Here is a 19948-nt window from a genome sequence, read left to right as displayed (position 1 = left end):
AATATACAAACTAAAAAGAATGACACCCATGTTATTGATAACCCTAGCCCCATTAGATCATTTTTTAAAAATTATCAAGCCTTTTAAAAATAGGCATGAAATCATAGAACAGCAAAGGAAATATTAGTGGCTTAAATTAGAGATGGTAGAATTAAAATTTTGAATTAAATTTTTGTGTTGGTAGACAAAATGGTAAACTAAAATCCCCTTTTTGTTGTGACAAAACATATATTCTGTCTCCAATACCCCATGCTCTGACTGGTAGGGTTATAGGGTCACAAGGCACTGGGTGATTAAGTGACAGAATCTGCATAAGAGCCACCAAAGGCTATGAAAGAAACTACTCATGGAGTGAGATGCAGCATGTTCCCACAGCTGGCTAAGAGACAGGAGACCGAGAAGGAATAAATGGTCTGTTTTCATCATGGCAAGAGGTTACAAGGATGTCTCCCAGTTCTGTGCTGGGTCCAGTGGTGTTCAATATATTAACAATCCGGATAAGTGGGTGAACAGTGAGGTAGCAAAATTTTCAGATGACACGGTTTTTTAGGTTAGTCAAGTCCAGAAAGAACTAAACAACTTCAGAAGGGCCCCACCATCTACATGAATGGGCAACACACTGGCAAATAAAGTTCAGTGTTGATGAACACAAAATAATGCACGTTAGTATGAAAAACTTAAACTACTCATACGCCTTTCACAGCTCTAAATTAACTATCAACTCAGGAAAGGGACCAGAGTGTCATTGTAGACAGCTCAGTGAAGACCTCCGCTCAACCTGCGGTCAAAAAATGTGATCTAAGGATACATGAGGAATGGGATGGAGAATAACATGGAAAAAATAATGCCTTTATATAAATAAATGGTGTGCCTCACCTATATTCTGTGGTACTGGTCACCCCATTTCAAAATGGATGTTGCAGGATTAGAGGGTGCTCAGTGAAGGGTGACAAATTATTAGGGGCAAGGAAAAAAAATCACAGAGATTGGGATTGTTTACTTTAGAAAGGAGATGAATAAGAGGAGACATGATGAAGGCATATAAAATAATGAATGGTCTGAAGAAAGTAGATTTTGAGCTTCTATTCTCTGTCTTACAATCCAAAAGCAAGGGACGTTTAGTGAAATCAAAACATGGCAAAAAGATACTTTTTCAAACAACACATAATTAAACTGTGGAACTTCTTATCACAGGATGTCATTGAGGTCCGAGTCTTAGTATATGTCACAAAAGGATTGGATATTTACATGGATAACTAGACTATCTAGCATTGTTAGTTAATGCTAACAAATTTTGGAGGAAGCCTTCTGCTTCAGGGTTTAAGACACTCTGACTGTTGGGGATTAGGAGGGAACCTAATGTGGGGAGGCCAATCATCCTGCATCTGCTAAATGCAGATTCCCTTTCTGCAGCTTGCAGAGCTAAGGTCTGTGACTTTAAACAGTCTAGTAGCCAAACAAGCATGTTATATAGTCTAATAAAACTGAGAAATGTAGGCCAGTAGCAGTGGTGTTTGAAACACATCCTAAATATTTTAACATTTAGCTTAACTCGATTTCAGATCACAAAAATGGACAACACTTTATTATACCTCAAATGGCAGACAGGTAAGACTGCTGATTGAATAGCATGTATTTGAATGAATATCAAATAATTAGTTCTTTAATTGTTTGTATTTTCTTTTGAAATATTTCAACTCTTGTCACTACACTGTGTTTATTCCTTTTTTGACACATTTGGTCCATCATATGAGCTTTTCTGCTTTAGTACTTTAGAATTTGAGGAAAACAAGAAAAGTAAAAGGATGTGAAATTTATCATTTAGTTAGGTATGTGAAAGAAAATGCACAAGTAATGTTGGAAAGCAAACTTGATTGATATCCGTAATTACTCCTGAACTTGTATCCTGATACAGCACTGTAAGACTTTTATATTTGCAGGAAAATGGTGTATTTTCTAGTAAACTTCTTTGTAGTGTTGGCTGTACTAGTGGTAAGAAGTTAGGAATGTAAAGGTCATGTTTGTTTAAAAGAAATATAAAGTGTTAACATATCATAACAAAGTCCATATATTTTTCTTTTATTGCTGTGCAATTGGAAATAAGACGGCTGTAAGTAAATGACAGACTTCAGTTACTTTGCAAACACATTAATGAATGAACAAAGTTTAAAAAAACTTCAATTAAAACCAGTTAATCTTCAGTTAGATATACAGATGATGAGTATAGTTTTGTTCAATACTTTATGGTGCAGTAGGGTCTTTTTCCATCAATAGTAATACTTAGCTTTTATGTGGGACTCCTCATCCATAACTCTCAAAGCACTTTACAGAGCACGGTGAGTTTCTGCAGCCCAGCATCTCACATTCTGGACACGTGGGCTGCTTTCCTCTCTCTGCAGCTCCCTGAGGTGGAGTTTTGGAGCTGAGTGGTTACACCCCCTCAGTTTTTGTTACCTTCCTTTCTCTGTCTCCATGGCAGTATGTGTACGGTTTTTACAGCTCCTGCCTTCACATCTGCCTACGGGTGACTTTTTTGACAAAATCTGGCACAGTGGTGAGCAATGATTTCCCCTCCTCACTCTCCCCCCCTCCTCCCCCCCCCCCCGAGCCAGTTTTTTAGCCAGGTGTTGGAATGCCTCCAGAGCCTCAGATGCAGTACTTGCCTGCTTCCTCCTCTGAACCTTTGAGGTATGGCACAACAGCCTGAAAAACACCAGATGAAATCCAAAAGGTGCTCCATCTGTGATACTGCCCTCCCAGGCTCGACAGACATTGAGTTGTGCCCAGTCTTCCTTCCCACACATTAGGTCACGGGGCTATGAGTCGGAGAGGCATGTGGGATCCCCATCTCACTGGAACAGCTGCAACTACAACCTTGGAAAAATTGACCAGGAGTCTCTGCAGAACAGGGAGAGGCTCCGTGGATGAGGAGGACCCTAGTCAGCCAACTCAGGGATTAAGTTCCAAGGGACCTCTGGAAAACAGAGGGCAGGCTTGTGGGAGTCACAGATCTCTTCTTGCTCTCCCCCCCCCCCCCAACCCCGAGTCCTAAAAGGGTCCTGAGCACCGTAGGAATAGGGCTCATAAATACCCTCCCTCCTTCCCAATTTAGCTTGTCCTCAGGTCTTTACGAAGATGTGGGTGGTAGTCACAGCCAGGTTCAGGTCACAGGAGAGCCACCTGTACCCCTTCCTGGATGCCATCTTAATTAGAGCTCCTTCCCCAGCGCACACAGCTACATCCCTGACCTTGAATGTCTTGCAAGTGCATGGCTTTATCAACATCAGAAAAACAACCCTCTTTGATTGCATCCAACCAAATAACTCACTTGGGTGTGGACATAGAGGCCTCAGTAGCAAGGATATCTCTATCTCTAGAGGTTCCAGAAAATTCAAGACCTCCTCCCATTGTTTTGGAGCTGCAGTAGGCCCTGATTGCACTGAGTCTTCAACTGCTAGGCCTCCTGCATAGGGATCACTCCATGGGCGCAATCACAGATCCAGTGACTTCAAGGCTTCACTTTAAGGTACGGGACCACTCCCCAGAACTTACGAAAAATCAAGAGAGAGTTCCGGCACATGGTGGTCAGCCCAGAGCAGTGTCTGCAAAGGGCATGCCCATATGTTTTCCAGATCCCCTGATCTTCATAACCAATACCAGCCTGGAGGGCTGGGGAGCACATCTGGGGTCTCAAATAGCTTATGGCATTGGAACCTGGAGGAAAGAACCCACACCATAAACCTTCTAGAACCAAAAATGCTCAAGCTGACCCTACAAAGGATCTAGTTCAGCCTAGAGGGGAAGCACGTCCAATAGGATCACGGTCACGTACAAGAACAATCAAGGGGGATCAAGAAGCCCAGCACTACATGCTGAAGCAAAGCAAATCACGCAGTGGGTGGAGCAATCTCTCCTCTCCCTCAAGGCAGCTCACATAAAGAGAGACCTGAACCAGAAGGCGGACTGGCTCAGCAGGCGCAAGATGAACAAGTGGGGCCTGAATTAGGATGTCTTACAGTTAATCGTATGATCATTCGGCCTGCCATCAACCAACTTATTTGTGAACCATGTGAATGTGAAGAGACTAGAGCACCGTACCAGGGAAGTGGACCCCATATCCATGGGAACAAATGCCCTGTTGCACTGATGGCTAAAGGGTCTGCTCTATGCATTTCCACGCTTCCCATTATTAAGGAAGATGGTCAAGAAAATAAAATGAGAACGGGCAACAATAATATTGATTAAATACACATGGAATGAGGAGATCCTGGTTTTGGGACTTGTTAGGGCTGAAATTAGGACTGCTGCTACAGCTCCCAATGGAACAGGACATCCTCCCATAAGATCCTTCTGCTTTATTTGGACCTGAACTAGCTGTATCAAACAGCCTTGCTATTGAAAGGGAAGCACTAGTATCATTGAGTCTGTCCTCCAAAGTCATCAGAACACTTCTTTCAAGAGTATTAACCTTGAAACCATACTCCTCTGTCTGAACCAAGTTTTGCATTTGGTGCCAGGAACATGAAGCAAACCCAAGAAGTCCAGGAATTATGGCTATTTTGGTTTTCTCCAAGAAGTTTTTGCCAAAGGTCTCCAGCCCAACACAATTATTTCTCAGGTGTCTGCCCTTAGTAGTGTGATGTTTTCAGGATCCACAGGTTCTCTGGCAAAGAACCCCCAGATAGCCAGATTCCTTAGGGAAGTGCAGTTAGCCAATCTGGCAGTTAGAACTCTTTTTCCCCAAGTGGGACTTGCCACTTGGACTGAGAGTCCTCACAAACCCTTCAAACGACTGATGTCAGTGTCAGCATTAAACTTGTTTTGGATGGCCATCATGTCCACCAGACAAGCATTGGAGCTGGCAATGCTCTGTATGCAGGAACTTTGCTGCATGTTTCAGGAGGACAAGGTGCTGCTCAGAATTCGAGAATCATTGGTCCCGAAGGTGAACTCTTCTTTCCACGGTTCCCAAGAGATGGTTCCACCTTTATTCTGTCCAAGGCCACAGCATCCCACCACGGAGAGGTGACACACCTTTAGATGTCAGAAGGGCTCTGAAAATTTGCCTTAAACAGAGTCCACAAGGAGATCAGGTGCCATGTTTGTATCCTTCCATGCAAGGACTCAGAGCTTTCATATCTCTATTGGTAGGGGATTAGACTGCATTGTGGAAGCGAAAAAAGCATCGGAGATTCCAGTTCCAGAATGTTAGAGCATGCTCCATGTGATTCCTGGCGACCTCATGGGCAGAAAGAGTTAGTTCCTTCACAGCAGAAAATTGTAATGCTGGTCAAATGCTCCCATCTTCACTGAGCACTATTAGCTGGACTTCCTGTCCTCTGCAGAGGCCTCCTTTGGCAGGAAGGTGCAGCAGGCGGTGAACCAGAAATTATTTTGCCCTTTGAGCAAATATTATAGATGGGGATGGATACCGTTTTCCTTTTTCTGACCTTTTCTGTCACATTCTTCCCAGACATCTGAAATTGTGGGAGACGCTGGACTGCAGAGCGGGAAATTTCTTACCAATAATTTTCTTTCCGCTAGCAGCATTTCCCACAATTGTATCCATCCTGGATGCCTCATGAGCTGAAGATCAGATATTAAGTGGAATCATTACCATACAACAATCTTCTTTGGTCTAATGTACATAGTTCATTATCTCTGTTATATTTATTTTTTGTTGATGTTATGCAAGTTTTACAGTTTGGAAATAACTCATCTGGAAGCAAGCTGAGGGGGGCAGGGCTGTGTGGCTCCAAAACTCTGATTCGCTTCCATGAGCTACAGAGAAAGGAGAGCAGCCCAGACATAAAGAATTGTGGGAGATACTGCTAGCAGAAAGGAAACTATTTGTAAGAAATTTCCCTATCATAAGCCCCATTTTACATAGGGTGAAACTGAGGTGCAAAGAGGTGAAGTGATTTGTTCAAGATCACATATCAGGTCATACGGCCTGCAGTAGAACTTGAGTCTCTCATTGCTGTATAGTGCCCTCTCCATTGGGCATTTCTTCCTCTTTATCCTCATCTAAGATAATTGCTTGCAGGAACTTACCCAGAGCCTTCTATCAAACTACCTTATTTGAGTCTTTCCTTCACAAAGTTCTTTGAAGTTCTACTGAAAGGATTTTGTGTTTGTGTTGAGGGGATTACACCCAGTAATATACAGTGGGCTCACAATTTGACTTTCTGGGTCTGGGGTTTCCACATTAAGTTCTGTTTTTGTTCTAACCACAAAGTTTGCAATTCGTGTGTCAGTCTTGAGACAGGAAGCTAATAGCAGAGGATTGCTTCATAGTTAGTCAATACAATACATCTTGTGGGTGACTTTGAGATGAGGCCTTCGTGCTTTAACACATTTATCCACCTGGTGGTACGCACCTTTACCACTAATCAAGTAAAATAATACTTGTGGGTTTATTACAGCCGTTCATTAGTTGACGGGACATTGTTTTTAGGGCATGGTCAGAAGAGTATTTATTTTTAAACTTCCCTCTAGGAGCATTTCAGTGTCCTATAACACATTCTGCCTCTTTAGATGTGCAGGAGTGCCATTTGGAATTTTAATAGCCACTTCATTCTGTGTGTCCTGGAACAACTATGTACAAGAAACCCAAGGACAACCATACCTACCTTCATAATAATCACCCCAAAAAATCTGTTCCCTACAGCCAGGCACTCAGATATCACAGTCCGGGATATACACCTTAACACACTCAAAACCATCTTCACTAAACAAGGATGATCTACCAGAGAAGTAAATCGCATCATGCAACGGGCCGCCCAAACATCCCAAGAGAACCCGTTTCAATACAGAAATAAAACAAAACCCCCTCCAACCACACACCCCTAGTTGTCACCTTCAACCCCACACTGGAACCCCTACAGGGTATCATCAAAGAAGTACAACCCACACTTGATGGGGACCCTATCTTGAAAGAAATGTTTCTTGAACCCCTTCTTCTGACCTTCAAGCAACCCCTCAACCTCTCCAACCTCATCATTGGATGCAGGCTCCCCACAGACCCAGACACACCAACTCAGAGCAGCACCAGGCCTTGCCAGAACAATAGATGCAAAACCTGCATCCAATAGCTTCATTGCTACAATGATCAGCGTCCTCCTACAACACACCTTTCAAGATCCATGGATCCTACACATGCCTATCTCAACATGTGATGTACCTCATCCAGTGCACTAAATGCGCCAATCACAGCTATGTGGGGAAACCAGACAATCACTATGCTCTCAAATGAACTCTCACAGAAAAAGATAAAAGATAAAAACACCCTATCACCTGTGGGTGAAAAATTGTCACAAAGCAAACCCTCTGTATCTGACCTGTCAATCTGCATTCTCAAAGGAAACCTGCACAATGCTCTCAAAAGAGGAGCCTGGGACCTTAAATTCATAACTTTGCTAGACACTGAATCATGTTTTAAAAGAAACACTGGATTTATGGCTGCTTATAACAATCTGTAACCCACTAGCCCCCTCCCCCGCCTTTTTTTGTCCTATGACTACAGGTGTGGTAACAGACCACTTCACCTTGAGTGATCACTTAGAACAGTGTTTCTCAACAACCAGTCCCTGAGATCTCCCTGACACAATTTAGGAAGGAGCAAGCTGGTGCCTGGTATCAAAAAGGTTGAGAAACACTGCCTGAGAATATGTGCAAAGTACTTATGCTAAACTATCTGTTCCATCTTGTATTTAGTTGTGATGCTCGGAGTGCCTTTCCCAGACCCGAAGAAGGGCTTTGCGTAGCTCAAAAGCTTGTCTCTCTTACTAACAGAAGTTGGTCCTATAAAAGATATCACACCCACCTTGTCTCTGTAGTATCCTGGGACCAACATAGGTACAACATTGCATACATGTACCTGAAATGTAAGTTAAACTCTTAGGGCTTTTCTACATTCTGATCTAAATCCATGTGTGGATGCACTCTCCAGAATAAGAGCATCTGCACATGGAGAAAATCAGGAATGGTTAATCGGCCTTAAATTTACACTCTGCCTTATTCTGGATTAATTTTCATGTGTAAACAAGCCCTTAGAGTTTGAAAAAATGTGTAGTCTTTGTAACATTCCAAGAAGTGTCAAATGAAAGTGAACTGACTTTTTATGGAGAAACTAAGCAATAAAGAATTGCTGTTCATACTGACCTCTTCATTGTTGTAGATATAGTGATCACTTCTTGTTTTCATAGCAGTCTAGATTTGTCTGAATTGGCAAAAGCAGCTAAGAAGAAGCTTCAGTCTGTAAGTAAAGCATCTACTTAACCTATGCTATTCCACATGTAGTCTTAGTAACATGGCAAACTTCTGTATTTCATCTCCCAAGTTGTTACTGACTATAATGCAGTGTGGTTTTCAGTAGTTCCTGCCTATACAAATATCACTTCCATATTAACTAATACATTCAAAGGAGAACATGGAAGGAGGCCGAAAAAGGCATGAGGGGGAAATAAAAACGTCAATATTTGCTGGTGGATGGGAGATGAAGTTTATTTGTGGTTAGAAAGAACTGCAAGAAAGATCTCTGTGATTCTGCCTCTCATTAATAATGTTATCTCAAACTAATGACCTTTAATTTTATATTATCTCATGCCTTCATGTGTTCCATACATACACTGCATGCTCAAATGTTGTTTTATTTGCCTTTAACTTTTTGAGAAGTAAGAATAGCTGTACTAGTGTTTGCCTGATACAATTGCCTTTAATACTGGTTCATCTAGTATCTTTTTTTAAAATACTTCCCAAAGCAATTTCCTGCTTAAGACTGGTTGAGAATCTATTGGGCCTGCTCTATAATACCATCAGTGTTCCCTCCAAAGAGAATTTTCAACTATTTCTTTCTGACTTTGCTTCAGGGGATGAAAGTAAGTTGGGGAAGGATGACTTTTGTATCATCCTCTTATGCAGCAATGTGGTGTGTTCTGCAAAGATTGTAGTGATGGCAGTAAAACTTCTGACTAAACTGGGCAATAAGTCTGGAGAATAAAATGCAGTATAAGAAAAAAAAATTTCAGCCAAACACAGACCCTCCAAAATTGAACCCTATCTCCACTTTTAAACCCACTCCGTTAGCAGGCATTACAACCCTACAAGTAAATGTAGATGTACTCTTGATGACTCATTGTAGCTGTTGTTAACTCCACCCTGGACATAAGGTTGGGAGTAACACTTTGGCTAGAGAAGGTCTTGGGCCAAACAGTCCTGGGAGGAGGCCTAGGAGCAGCCATGCCTTGGAAAGTAGGGTGATTTGGGCTGGGATTTCTTAGTTTCTTTGTAAATGAAGTCAGATCCCAGGAAAGGTGTTAAGTTTACACTGCTTCTTTGTCTTGTATTGGGGGAAGGAAGTAGGGCTGCATTCACTCATGCATTTTTACAGTTTTTAATTAGCAATTTATATTACTGGCCACTGTGAAGTCCCACGATCCCTCTATCTGAATTAAAAATACTAGAATAACCCTGACACCTGGGTTTACACAATCTCAGATCCCTTATCGGGTCTCTCCTTCCTAACATAAGCATCTCTCTTGAACTGTTCACATTAGGAATAAATTCTGGAACAAGTAATCACTACTTAAGCCTGCTCTGCTCACTTAATCATAGAAATACCTCCCTCTCTCCTCCCCCAGTATGTTTATTATTGGAAGGGCTGAACTCTCATGAGATCAGGAAAAAAAGTCAGTTTTCCTTTATCTGTACTGACTGGTTGTAGAACAGGGTTGATCTGTCTAGAGCAGGAGTTCTCAAACTTCATTGCACCGCGATCCCCTTCTGACAGCAAAAATTACTATATGACCCCAGGAGGGGTGACTGAAGCCTGAGCCCTGCCAGGGATAGAAAGGGCAGCAAAGCCAAAGGGTTTCAGCCCCAGTGGGGGCACCTGTAACCTGAGCTCCGCCACCCAGGGCTGAAGCCCTCGGGCTTCGGCTTCAGCGCCAGGCGGTGGGGGTCCAGCCCCGGGCCCCAGCAAGTCTAATGCCAGCCCTGGCAACCCCATTAAAATGGAGTTGTGACCCACTTTGGGGTCCCAATCTATAATATGAGAAGCACTAGTCTAGATCAAGCACCCAGCAGGCTCTGAAGCTACTTTAGAGATTGAACAGCTTCACTCTGGCAGTCAGTCAGCTTGCTTCCTGGACTGCAAAAGTACAGGCATGCACATGTGCTTTCTGCAGCATAAGAGATTTTGGGGGGTTGATTTATTGTTACCTAATCCTTAATCACTTCACTGTTGTTTTTAGCTAAGTAACCACTTATTTGAAGAACTTGCCATGGACGTATATGATGAAGTTGACAGGCGGGAAACGGATGCAGGTGAATAAGGCTTTCTGGAATCTATATGTAGTTAAAACTTGAAATACTGTTACACTCAAGGTGCTAGTGCAAGGAAATGCTATGGGTGAAGTAACTTCTGTGTTTAGGAGTTGATTGGTACTTAGTTTCTACTACATGTAATGAGTGTTCAGTTTTATATTGGGGTATAAAACATGTTTTCCTCATTATTTTACTGAGTGGAGAACTCTCAGAAAAAGCAGTTCCTTTGACTCTAATTACCCTTAGTGTTGAACCTGTGATCTCCTGACCTAGTTCAATGAGTAGATGTTTCATGGGGTGAAGCTACTCTGACACTGGCTCTGTTTTCTCTATAAACAGTTTGGCTTGCTACTCAGAATCACAGTACACTGGTGACTGAGACAACGCTTGTCCCTTTTCTTCCTGTAAATCCTGAGTATTCTTCAACACGGAATCAGGTAAGTTATCTTGTTTGCAAGTGTTAAAAAAGCATGTTATTAACGTAGTTCAGGTGATTACATTAATAAACTGGGGGGAAAGGGACACTCCACTTAAGAGTTTACAATAGTTTCACATTACATCTGCCCTGAGTTTTTTGTTTTAGTTACATTTCCGTAAGTTTTTTTTTTTTTAACATATTCCTCTCACTTATTTGAATCTTTCACAAAGCAGGGGAAACTGACTAATCAATTTACCATACAGGGAAAATGATGAAACTGAATGAAACAAAGTAGGGAAAAATAGAGGCACTGTTTCCCTAATCTTTCTGTTACAGTAATCTTGTGTGTTACTTGTAGCGTGCATGTGTGAAGTAAAATAAATACATACAGAAGTGTGATTAAGCAGATGGGGACCCTTCAGGGTTTGTTGTTGTTTTTTTTTTTTTTGCAACCAGTGTATGTTAAGATAAGGTACTATATTAATGTTTAATACAAAAAGTTAACTATTGTAAACACACTAATATTGCTTCTAGGTAGTCACCTTTGTATGCAGTTTTTATTAAAACAAATGTTTGTGTGACTTTTTTAAAACCCTGAGAATGGGCTTATAATATAAATACAAACAGCTTTAATTATGGTGCACAAATGCTGTTACTACGTATGTGTTTTGCCAAGAAATTGCTATGTCCATAAATGGTACCGTATGTGACTTTTTGCATCTTGTTCTATGTTTTAGGGAAGACAGAAACTAGCTCGGTTTAATGCCCATGAATTTGCTACACTAGTTATAGACATTCTAAGTGATGCCAAGCGAAGACAACAAGGGAATCCTGTCACTGGCTCTAAAGGTGAATATGTTTTTGGCTAATTGTCTAATCTTCTGTACTTGAATTAGTATACCTGTAATTTCAGTGATACCACAGCATTATCCAGAAGTACCTCATATGACTTGGTCATTTTTTGAAATGAGTAAACAGATTAAAGTCATTGCTATAAAACGATGGGTGTATGATTTGATGGATGTAAAGAGACCAGTAGTGTTTGCTGATGACAGCACATTTGAGCTCAAGAGTAATGCTTAATTATAGAAGACTTGAATATTAAGGGTGATATTTCTAACAAAATGGACTTGAGACATGTACACAACCCAGAAGTGTCCTTTCTGATGGAATAGAACAGCATTCTGTGGAATTCTCTAGGTGGCTTCCTTCGTCTTTGGAGACCAGAAGTTCTATAACTATATCCCCAACATTCATTTGACTGGTAATCAGGAAAATGCCAGTGTTACAGGGTTATGGCTGCTTGTCTAAATCTGGGACTCTGCTGTACTTGAACATGCCTTAGAACTTGCTGAGTGTTAGGTTGCCTGCAAATGCTCACTTTCTGTGCTGTTTGAGCATATCTGAAGTTTGCTGATCTCAAGGAGTACAACCATTTAAAACCGCAATCAAAAAGTAACACACAACTGTTGTTCCAACACTGGAGATATGAAGTAAACGTTTAAACACAAAAATATTCTCTCTAAAGAGATGCCAAAAGATCGTATTTTATTATACAGTTTCCCTGAATTACCCAACTGATTGTATATGTATATGGCGATGAATACGTGTTGGCAATCTCATTCTATTTTGTACCTTATTTTCTTCACTGTGTGAAGTGTTTAAGTTAGCTCGTAAACCTTAATTCTCCTTAGTTAGTTGAAGTTGCCTCAATACTTCAAGGAGGTGAAAGGAATAAAATTGAAGACTGCAGAATCAATCTTTCACTGCTACTGTAGATTTGGCTTTTCTAGGCAATGATAATCCAGTCACACTAGATGGCGCTAACTTAATATTTTTCTTTTTCTGTTTAGAAACAAGATTTTTTTTGTCCTAACATTTCTCCTCATGTTTTCTTTTAGTCTGCTTGAAGTTCTCTTCTGATATTATTAAACAACATAAACCAATTCTGCATACAAATCCTAAATTTAACTCATTTTTGTTTATAGAAAATGTGGAACTGATATTGAAAGCTATTAACAGCCAGCATAGTAGTGAGAGTCAGGATAACGACCAGCCCGATTATGACAGTGTTGCATCAGATGAAGATACAGATCTGGAAGCAAATGCAGCAAAAGCAAATAGACAGAAGGTAGGTTTAGTAATGATGTAGGCTATTAAACCCATTCTTGCAAATACTTACGTACGTGCTTACGTTGAAATCAATTGGGGAAAACTCATGTGAGTGAAGTTAAACACATGTATAAGTGTTCATGGGATTAGGGACTCAGTGATTATTTCAACTCAATTTCACAGTCGCTTCCCACATTCTATAAAATCTCTATGCAAGATCAGAAATATGACTTAAAACATTTGTAAGTGAAGCATTAATAAAACAGTTCTAAAAATGAGTCCCTTCCAGAATTTATTTTATCTGGAGACAAACTAGGAACCCAGTAGCACTACAGCAGTTAGTATATTAGGTCACTTGGCTTCTTTCATCAGAATATCTCAAAATATTTTACATTAAATTGCACCTACATATCAATGAGATAGCAAGTACAGATGGATAAACTAATGCAGAGACATTAAATAATTCCTGAAAATAATGCAATAAGACAGAGAACGGGGAATAGGACGTAAGAATTTTGGCTTCCTCACCTGCTTTAACCCATAAACTAATGTGACTAATAAGAGCCAGAATATCAAATACTAGTCCATGCATACTTATCAAAATCTGTATTAAACACCATCCTTTTCTTGTTTGAAATCCCAAGGCTAATATTACTTCATGTAAATGAGCTAAGAATTAATTGAGACCAGGTTTCTTCTGAGATGGTCCATAGCTTTAGTTGTATAAAGTGTGCTGTTAGGTGGTGGTGGTGGTTGTTCCTTTCCTTGGTGACTCATGTGAAGTCAGTTTTGGAAATCTGTTAAAATCAGTGCAGTTTTGCTTGTTTACAGTAGATCGGGGTGGGCAAACTCTTTGGCCCGAGGGCCACATCGGGGTACAAAACTGTATGGAGGGCCGGTAGGGAAGGCTGTGCCCACCAAACAGCCTGGCCTCTGCCCCCTATTCCCCCACCCCACTCCGGATCCCACCCCCTATCCAACGTCCCCTGTCCCCTGACTGCCCCAACCTATCCACACTCCCACCCCCGACAGGCTCCCCGGGACACTCACACCCTATCCAAACACCACTCCTCCCCTCCCCCCCCCACCCCGTTCCCCGGCCCCAGAACCTCCGCCCCATCCAACTGTCCCCTGACTGCCCCCCGGGACTCCCCACCCCAACCGCTCCCTGTCCCCTGACTGCCCCCCAGGACCCCCTACGCAACCGTGGTATCGCTGCGCGCCGCCGCCACCCCCTTACTATGCTGCTCGGAGCGGAAGGAGCTTGCAGCCCTGCTGCCCAGCAGTGGCATGGCTGCGGGGGAGGGGCCAGGGGCTAGCCTCCTGGGCCAGGAGCTCAGGGGCTGGGTAGGATGGTCCCGCTGGCCATTGTTTGCCCACCTCTGCAGTATATTGTCTGTCTTAGAGGTGTGGTAAGTATTTTATCTAATCTTTTATTTAAAGAGCCTGGATTCAGACTTGTCCGATGGACCAGTGACAGCACAAGAATATATGCAAGTTAAGAATGCTTTGGTGGCTTCTGAGGTAAAGATACAGCAGTTATTGAAGGTGAACATCAACCTGAGTGATGAACTGAGAACCATGCAGAAAAAGGTAACAAATATAGTAACATAAGCAAAATTAAAATCCTGTAGCTAATTGGGTTAATTTTTATATAAATATAAAATAAGGGACCATGTGTGAAGACCAGTCAAAATATTTTGACAAATTAGAACTATTTTGGAATTGATGTAACAAAAATGAATGTATCCATGCAGAGCAAACTCTTTAATGTTTCACCTTTCATGGAAGGTGTTATTGGGAACTGTTTAGTTCAACCTAATTGATTGTTTTCCTTATTTCCAAAGCATTGTTTTAAAAAAAACTCATTCCATTGTCTTGTTTCAAAATGAGCAATTGTTTGAGGCTTTGGAAACAGCTGATAGCAGATGGGCATAAAGTGCACCTTCTGCTTTCTGTTAGGTCCGTTATTTAATCCAATAATAAGGTCTAATGCTTATACACATTTTAAAAGTCTCTGTTGCAGGCAAGACCAGTTTAGCATATGTTAAAAGTATACATATGACAAGTTAAAGCCAGGCTACCAGACCTTCAAATCCTATTGTAGACAAGGTCACTGTGTCCCAACAGGCCAGTAACAAATATAGTACATCACATGCTTGCGTATTAGTTGTCTTCATACAACTAGCTATAATGTTGGTATACATGTATGCTAAGATATCTGCTAGGTTTTAAGAAAACATAGGCCGCTTTATGGGATGATCACCACCAAACAATATGACTGGAAGCTAAGGTGCAAAAGTTCATTGCAGGTAAAGAAAATAGAATTGCTGAAACTGAAAATGGAAAAGACCCACTAGATCTCTTGGTGCATAAACTTCCTTTATCTGCAGGAGATCAGGTATTGATACTAGAAAGTCACTAAGATTCTAGAATTTAACTAGTCAGCCAACATTCAAATAGGTGAGGTAAGATCTAGTGCCCAAAGCATACAGGATTAGTTGTATACTTTTTCAATGGGTCAACGTACATGTGGATTCCTTATCAAAACCTATAACTAATTGCTTATTCTCAGTATTACCTTTTTCTGTTTTTGTTTTTTTTGGTGATCTGCACTGCCTGTTCCTTATTCTGGCTGTCTGCCATGCTGTCCTGTCTACTTTGTCGGGAAGAGATTCCATTAATTGACATAAAACCAGTCCCCCTTTGAAGTTGTGCAGCTGTGGAATGGCACATAATTGTAACTGCAGTATTCTATAATTAGAGAAAACCAGCCCAGAGCTGCTGTCAAGCTACAGTACTGGAGATGTCAACTTTCCTAAGGTAGCTCAAGAGTTATGTCAACGAGGACTAGGAAGATTGTACTACCTGTTTTCTCTAGTGTCCTGGCACGATGCCACTCTACAGTGCTGCTGCTTTCAAGAGCCTGGAATGTTTGTCGGCCTCTGAGCTATTAGGATTTAATACCAGTCTAATTCATGATTTGAGAATATCTTCTTCTTTATCCCTAACCTGATAAACTGAGCAGTTGGACATGGTTTCAAGTGTTACTGTCCAAGTTGCTCTCTCTCTCAAAGCAGATAACAGCAGATGCAAAACACATCTGTGCACACAAAGAGGGCAGTTGTATGTACAGTTACCTGTTTTTGCCTTTTAAGATCTCTGTTGGAACCCAAAATTTATAGAGGAACCTAAGACATCTTATGGGACTTCTTTGCTACTTTTGCAGGTATCTTGATTAAGCAGTTGTCTGCATCATTTGAATTAATTTTTGGTTTAGAGATAAATTTATGCTTTAAGGAACCTAATCTTAGAAAAAGCTTTTGCTGTCCGAGTGGGGTAGCCATTGTACACTAGGATTTTAGTACACTGATACAGCATAATGGGAGGAGACAGGGCCAGATTTTCCTGCGCAGCAGATGCGGGGCATAGGGTACATCAGAGAGCCAGTCATAGCTCCCTCATGCTGAGGATCAGTTTGCACTGGCCCCAGATCCAGTGATGTTTAGAACAGCTATGGGGCTGCTCTGATTTGTCATTGGCTTAGTGACTTACACCAACAACGGCTAGGCATAACAAAGCTCATAAGAACGGCCATACTGGGTCAGACCAAAGGTCCATCTAGCCAAGTGTCCTGTCTTCCAACAGTGGCCAGTGCCAGGTGCCCCAGAGGGAATGAACAGAACAGGTAATCAAATGTGATCCATCCCCTGTCACCCATTCCCAGTGTCTGGCCAACAGAGGCTAGGGACACCATCCCTGACATGATTCTTCCACCTTACCCTCTGCTCTGAGGGGAAGGGGGATAGATGGCATAGTACCTAGCTACAGTAGCTGTAGGCCAATAAGAAGTTGCTGTCTGCCAAGGGAGTCTTCTGCTGGCCAGTTGTGGTCAGAATCTAAATACTTTGCAGCACCTGAGAAGAGCAAAGGAGCCAGATCTCATTTGAGCATATGGCCCTTGGTCTCTTAATTGGCATAGGTTTATTTGATTTTTTAGGCATAGGTTAAATTTCAATATTGAAGATTAAAAATTGTCTGTCTCATATAGTTGTCTAGTAGCATGATATGTATCTGATTTCTCACACTTCAGTTATTTGAAAAAGATAGCACTTCAGTAGAGGCTCTGCCTCCTCTTTAATTATGTCACTTATGGATGGGTTCCCCCTAAATCGAGTAAAAGGGTGATCTTACAAAAAAAGATGACTTTCTGACACATGGGCACTTGTTTGTGAACTTAAACCTTGACCGTGATGAAGAATTTCGACAGTGGTGGTGAATTGATCTGATATGACAATAGATGAACAGCAGCAGACAGCTGAAATTAGACCACACCCGGTTTATAAAATAGGTGGTGGAAAATAAAGGGAAAAGGTCCATGCTGCACAATCTCCTGCTTGATTGTATTAAAATGTCAAACTTTTAAGGAGTAACATTGCTCTTTACTGATCCTTAAATCTTAACACACAATACACGGTATGACAGACTGCACCGAGCAGGGAAAGGTAATATTCAAAATGGCTTTAGGATGCTAGTTGGAATCTTCACTTACGGGTTCTGGACGGCGTCAGGCCGACTACAATTTTACATCACAGACTGATTTTCTTAAAGGTTCACATGATGCAAAACAAAATACAATATTCAGTATTTACTTGCGATTCCTAATGAACGGCCATCAGCTGTCTGAAACCGTATGCTCCATATATTGTTTGAGAAGAGGTACATAATATTTAAATATTTGCAGTTTTCTTCATGATGTGTTAATATAGCAAACTTATTCTGAGAGATTTTCTTCTACAACAGAATTTAAATTGTTGCACGTTTTCCCCACCCACAGATTTTAATAATCCCATTGGCATTTTAGAAAGCAGTAGCTGATATCCTGTTTGCGTAATCTTAACTTCACTGTCTTCTTGCTTTGCAAAGCAAGCTCTGGTTTTCTTTGTGCTGTATCTGTGCTATAATTTTAGCAGTTGCATATTCAGAGGCTTTATTTAAGTCATTTTTAAGTTACTGTAGTAACTGTTTGCTGAACTAGAGTGCTTTGCTTGAAAAGAATTTATTTTTCTGTTGTTCAAACAGCCTTCGTGGTAATGAAAAATTTATGTAAAAGTACATCTAACCTGGAAATGGATCTTACGCTTTTAACTGCAACAGCCAAATGTAAGATCCAATTTGACTTGCATCCCAACTAAAATAATAGTAAGTTGAAACTGACACTTATAAATCTACCACACCTGCAGTAAAATATTTTTTGTCTGAGCAAATGAAGTAGATTTTAAGAGAAAATTCCATTTAATAATAATAAATCCAGCAACAGCTGGTTGGATTTTTTTTTAAGGTGACAAGCTGTATTTGTGTACTCAGTTTGCTTGCTGTAGAAAAACAAAGTCCCACTGCTAAACATTTCTTTCAGCTTCAAACACTACAGAGTGAAAATACGAACCTCAGAAGACAGGCCACAACCAATATATATCAGGTCCAAACTGGTTCTGAATACGCAGACCCCAACAATCATTCTTCTTTAAAGCGGCGACCATCTACACGAGGTAGCAGACCTATGTCTATGTATGAGACTGGATCGGGTCAGAAACCCTACCTCCCAATGGGAGAAGTCACATATCCAGAAGAGAGCATAACAAGACTGCAGCCTTTCCCTCCACATGTAAGTAAAACTGCTAATGCTTCTGCTCTTCTTTGTATGTTCAGCTTTTTCTATTGCAACTCTTCTTGTTTACTTGATTATTTACCAAAATCTCTAGACTGCCTGCTTCCTGGTAAAGTAAAACAGTAAGAATTATCACTGTTTGCTGTATTAACATGTCTGCAGGAGCTCAATGGTTTGAAGAATAAAAGGTGTAACAATTCTCAGATATGTAAATTGAAGCTTTTGGCTTCTGCTCAGCTATTTCCTTAGCCACAATATATTTGCCAGTATATCCATGCATGAGTTTTTCAAAAGTAGGAGAGAAAAACCCAGTATTCAACAAGATAGGTGTAGTTTGTGGATCTCTGATCTTGGGGCATACAGGTATGTGCTTATACATGGAACTTGCAAGCCTTTTAAAAACAGTAGGATTGAACTTTGCTGAAGATTGCTCATGAGTAGAAATGCTACATCGAAGCACTGAAGAGAGTTTACTTTCATGGATCTCTCTGCAATACTACCTTTCATTATAGTCTCTTATTTTGTTTGGTTTTTTAACTCTCTAGTGTTCACAGCCTAGTTTTTCAGGTGGCCAAGTCCATCCTGATTAGTATTTTCCTAAATTATTAAAGTTCCAATAGTGTGGTCAGCATGGACGCTGATTCTTCCCTAAGGAGTTTGCATTCTAGACTGACAACAAAAAATACACCAACATTTGAGTTCATTCTTCATCGTATCTTTTTTTAAATTGCCAGAGGCAGGGGGAAATGTGTGGCAGTATTTTTCTTTTTTTTTTTGCTGACATGAATCAGGATTTTAAGGGTTATCAATATGTTGTCTCTGGGACAGCACTATCTTGTATTCTCCTCTCAATTGCATACATTAAATGCATTTGAAAGAGACTGCTTAATTGTTTGAAAGTTGAAATTTCTTTCCTGGCTTGAAAAAAGTGCCATGTGCATATAAAACAAAATGCTTGGTGCAAGCAGCAGTCATGAATGTCTAAACTATTTTACAAGAGTGCCATTTTGGCAGATGATGCTGAACCATCCGACATTAATGCTAAGAGCTTGAATGTTTTTCGGTCTGATTAACAAGTATGGGACTTCTCAAACTGCTGGAAATAATAAAGTGCTTATTAGAAATTCAGACTAGATGATAAAAGCTATATCACCGTAGATTATGTTGACTTGCTGTGAAAGATTTCAGTATAAAGGCAGTTCCTGCAGCAAGAAATGACAGAACTCTTCTGTACATAGCAATTTATTCAAAGTGTAAGAAAGCTTCATAGGTTCCTGAAACTTCTCATTTGTTAATGTCTTGTTGGTTTAGAACTAACAGTTCTGAAGCATTACTTTCTTCCTTGTGAAACTTGGTTACAGAAACATACTTTTTTCCTTTAATAAAACCTTTCTACTCAAACCTAAGTGGCATATATTAGTTAA

At 40.8% G+C, this 19948-nt stretch overlaps 1 protein-coding gene across 9 annotated transcripts in view; it reads left to right on the top strand.

Annotated features, from left to right (window-relative positions):
• The window catches only part of GIT2 (GIT ArfGAP 2), a 49178-nt gene that overhangs the window by 10893 nt on the left and 18337 nt on the right, over positions 1 to 19948 (top strand). For 5 of the 9 annotated variants that reach the window (XM_073312617.1, XM_073312619.1, XM_073312621.1 and 2 more), the window contains exons 8-15: positions 1563 to 1608; positions 8208 to 8259; positions 10254 to 10326; positions 10666 to 10763; positions 11482 to 11593; positions 12733 to 12875; positions 14300 to 14449; positions 18273 to 18521. In XM_073312617.1, the coding sequence (XP_073168718.1) occupies positions 1563 to 1608; positions 8208 to 8259; positions 10254 to 10326; positions 10666 to 10763; positions 11482 to 11593; positions 12733 to 12875; positions 14300 to 14449; positions 18273 to 18521 (923 nt within the window). Of the gene's footprint in view, positions 1 to 1562; positions 1609 to 8207; positions 8260 to 10253; positions 10327 to 10665; positions 10764 to 11481; positions 11594 to 12732; positions 12876 to 14299; positions 14450 to 17938; positions 18059 to 18272; positions 18522 to 19948 lie in introns of those variants that run through there. The other 4 variants (XM_073312622.1, XM_073312624.1, XR_012155037.1 and 1 more) reach the window with 3 other exon arrangements.

Source organism: Lepidochelys kempii, chromosome 15 (assembly GCF_965140265.1).
Source record: "Lepidochelys kempii isolate rLepKem1 chromosome 15, rLepKem1.hap2, whole genome shotgun sequence".
In the NCBI taxonomy this organism is placed as follows: domain Eukaryota; kingdom Metazoa; phylum Chordata; order Testudines; family Cheloniidae; genus Lepidochelys; species Lepidochelys kempii.
This window is presented reverse-complemented; position numbering and strand designations above follow the sequence as displayed.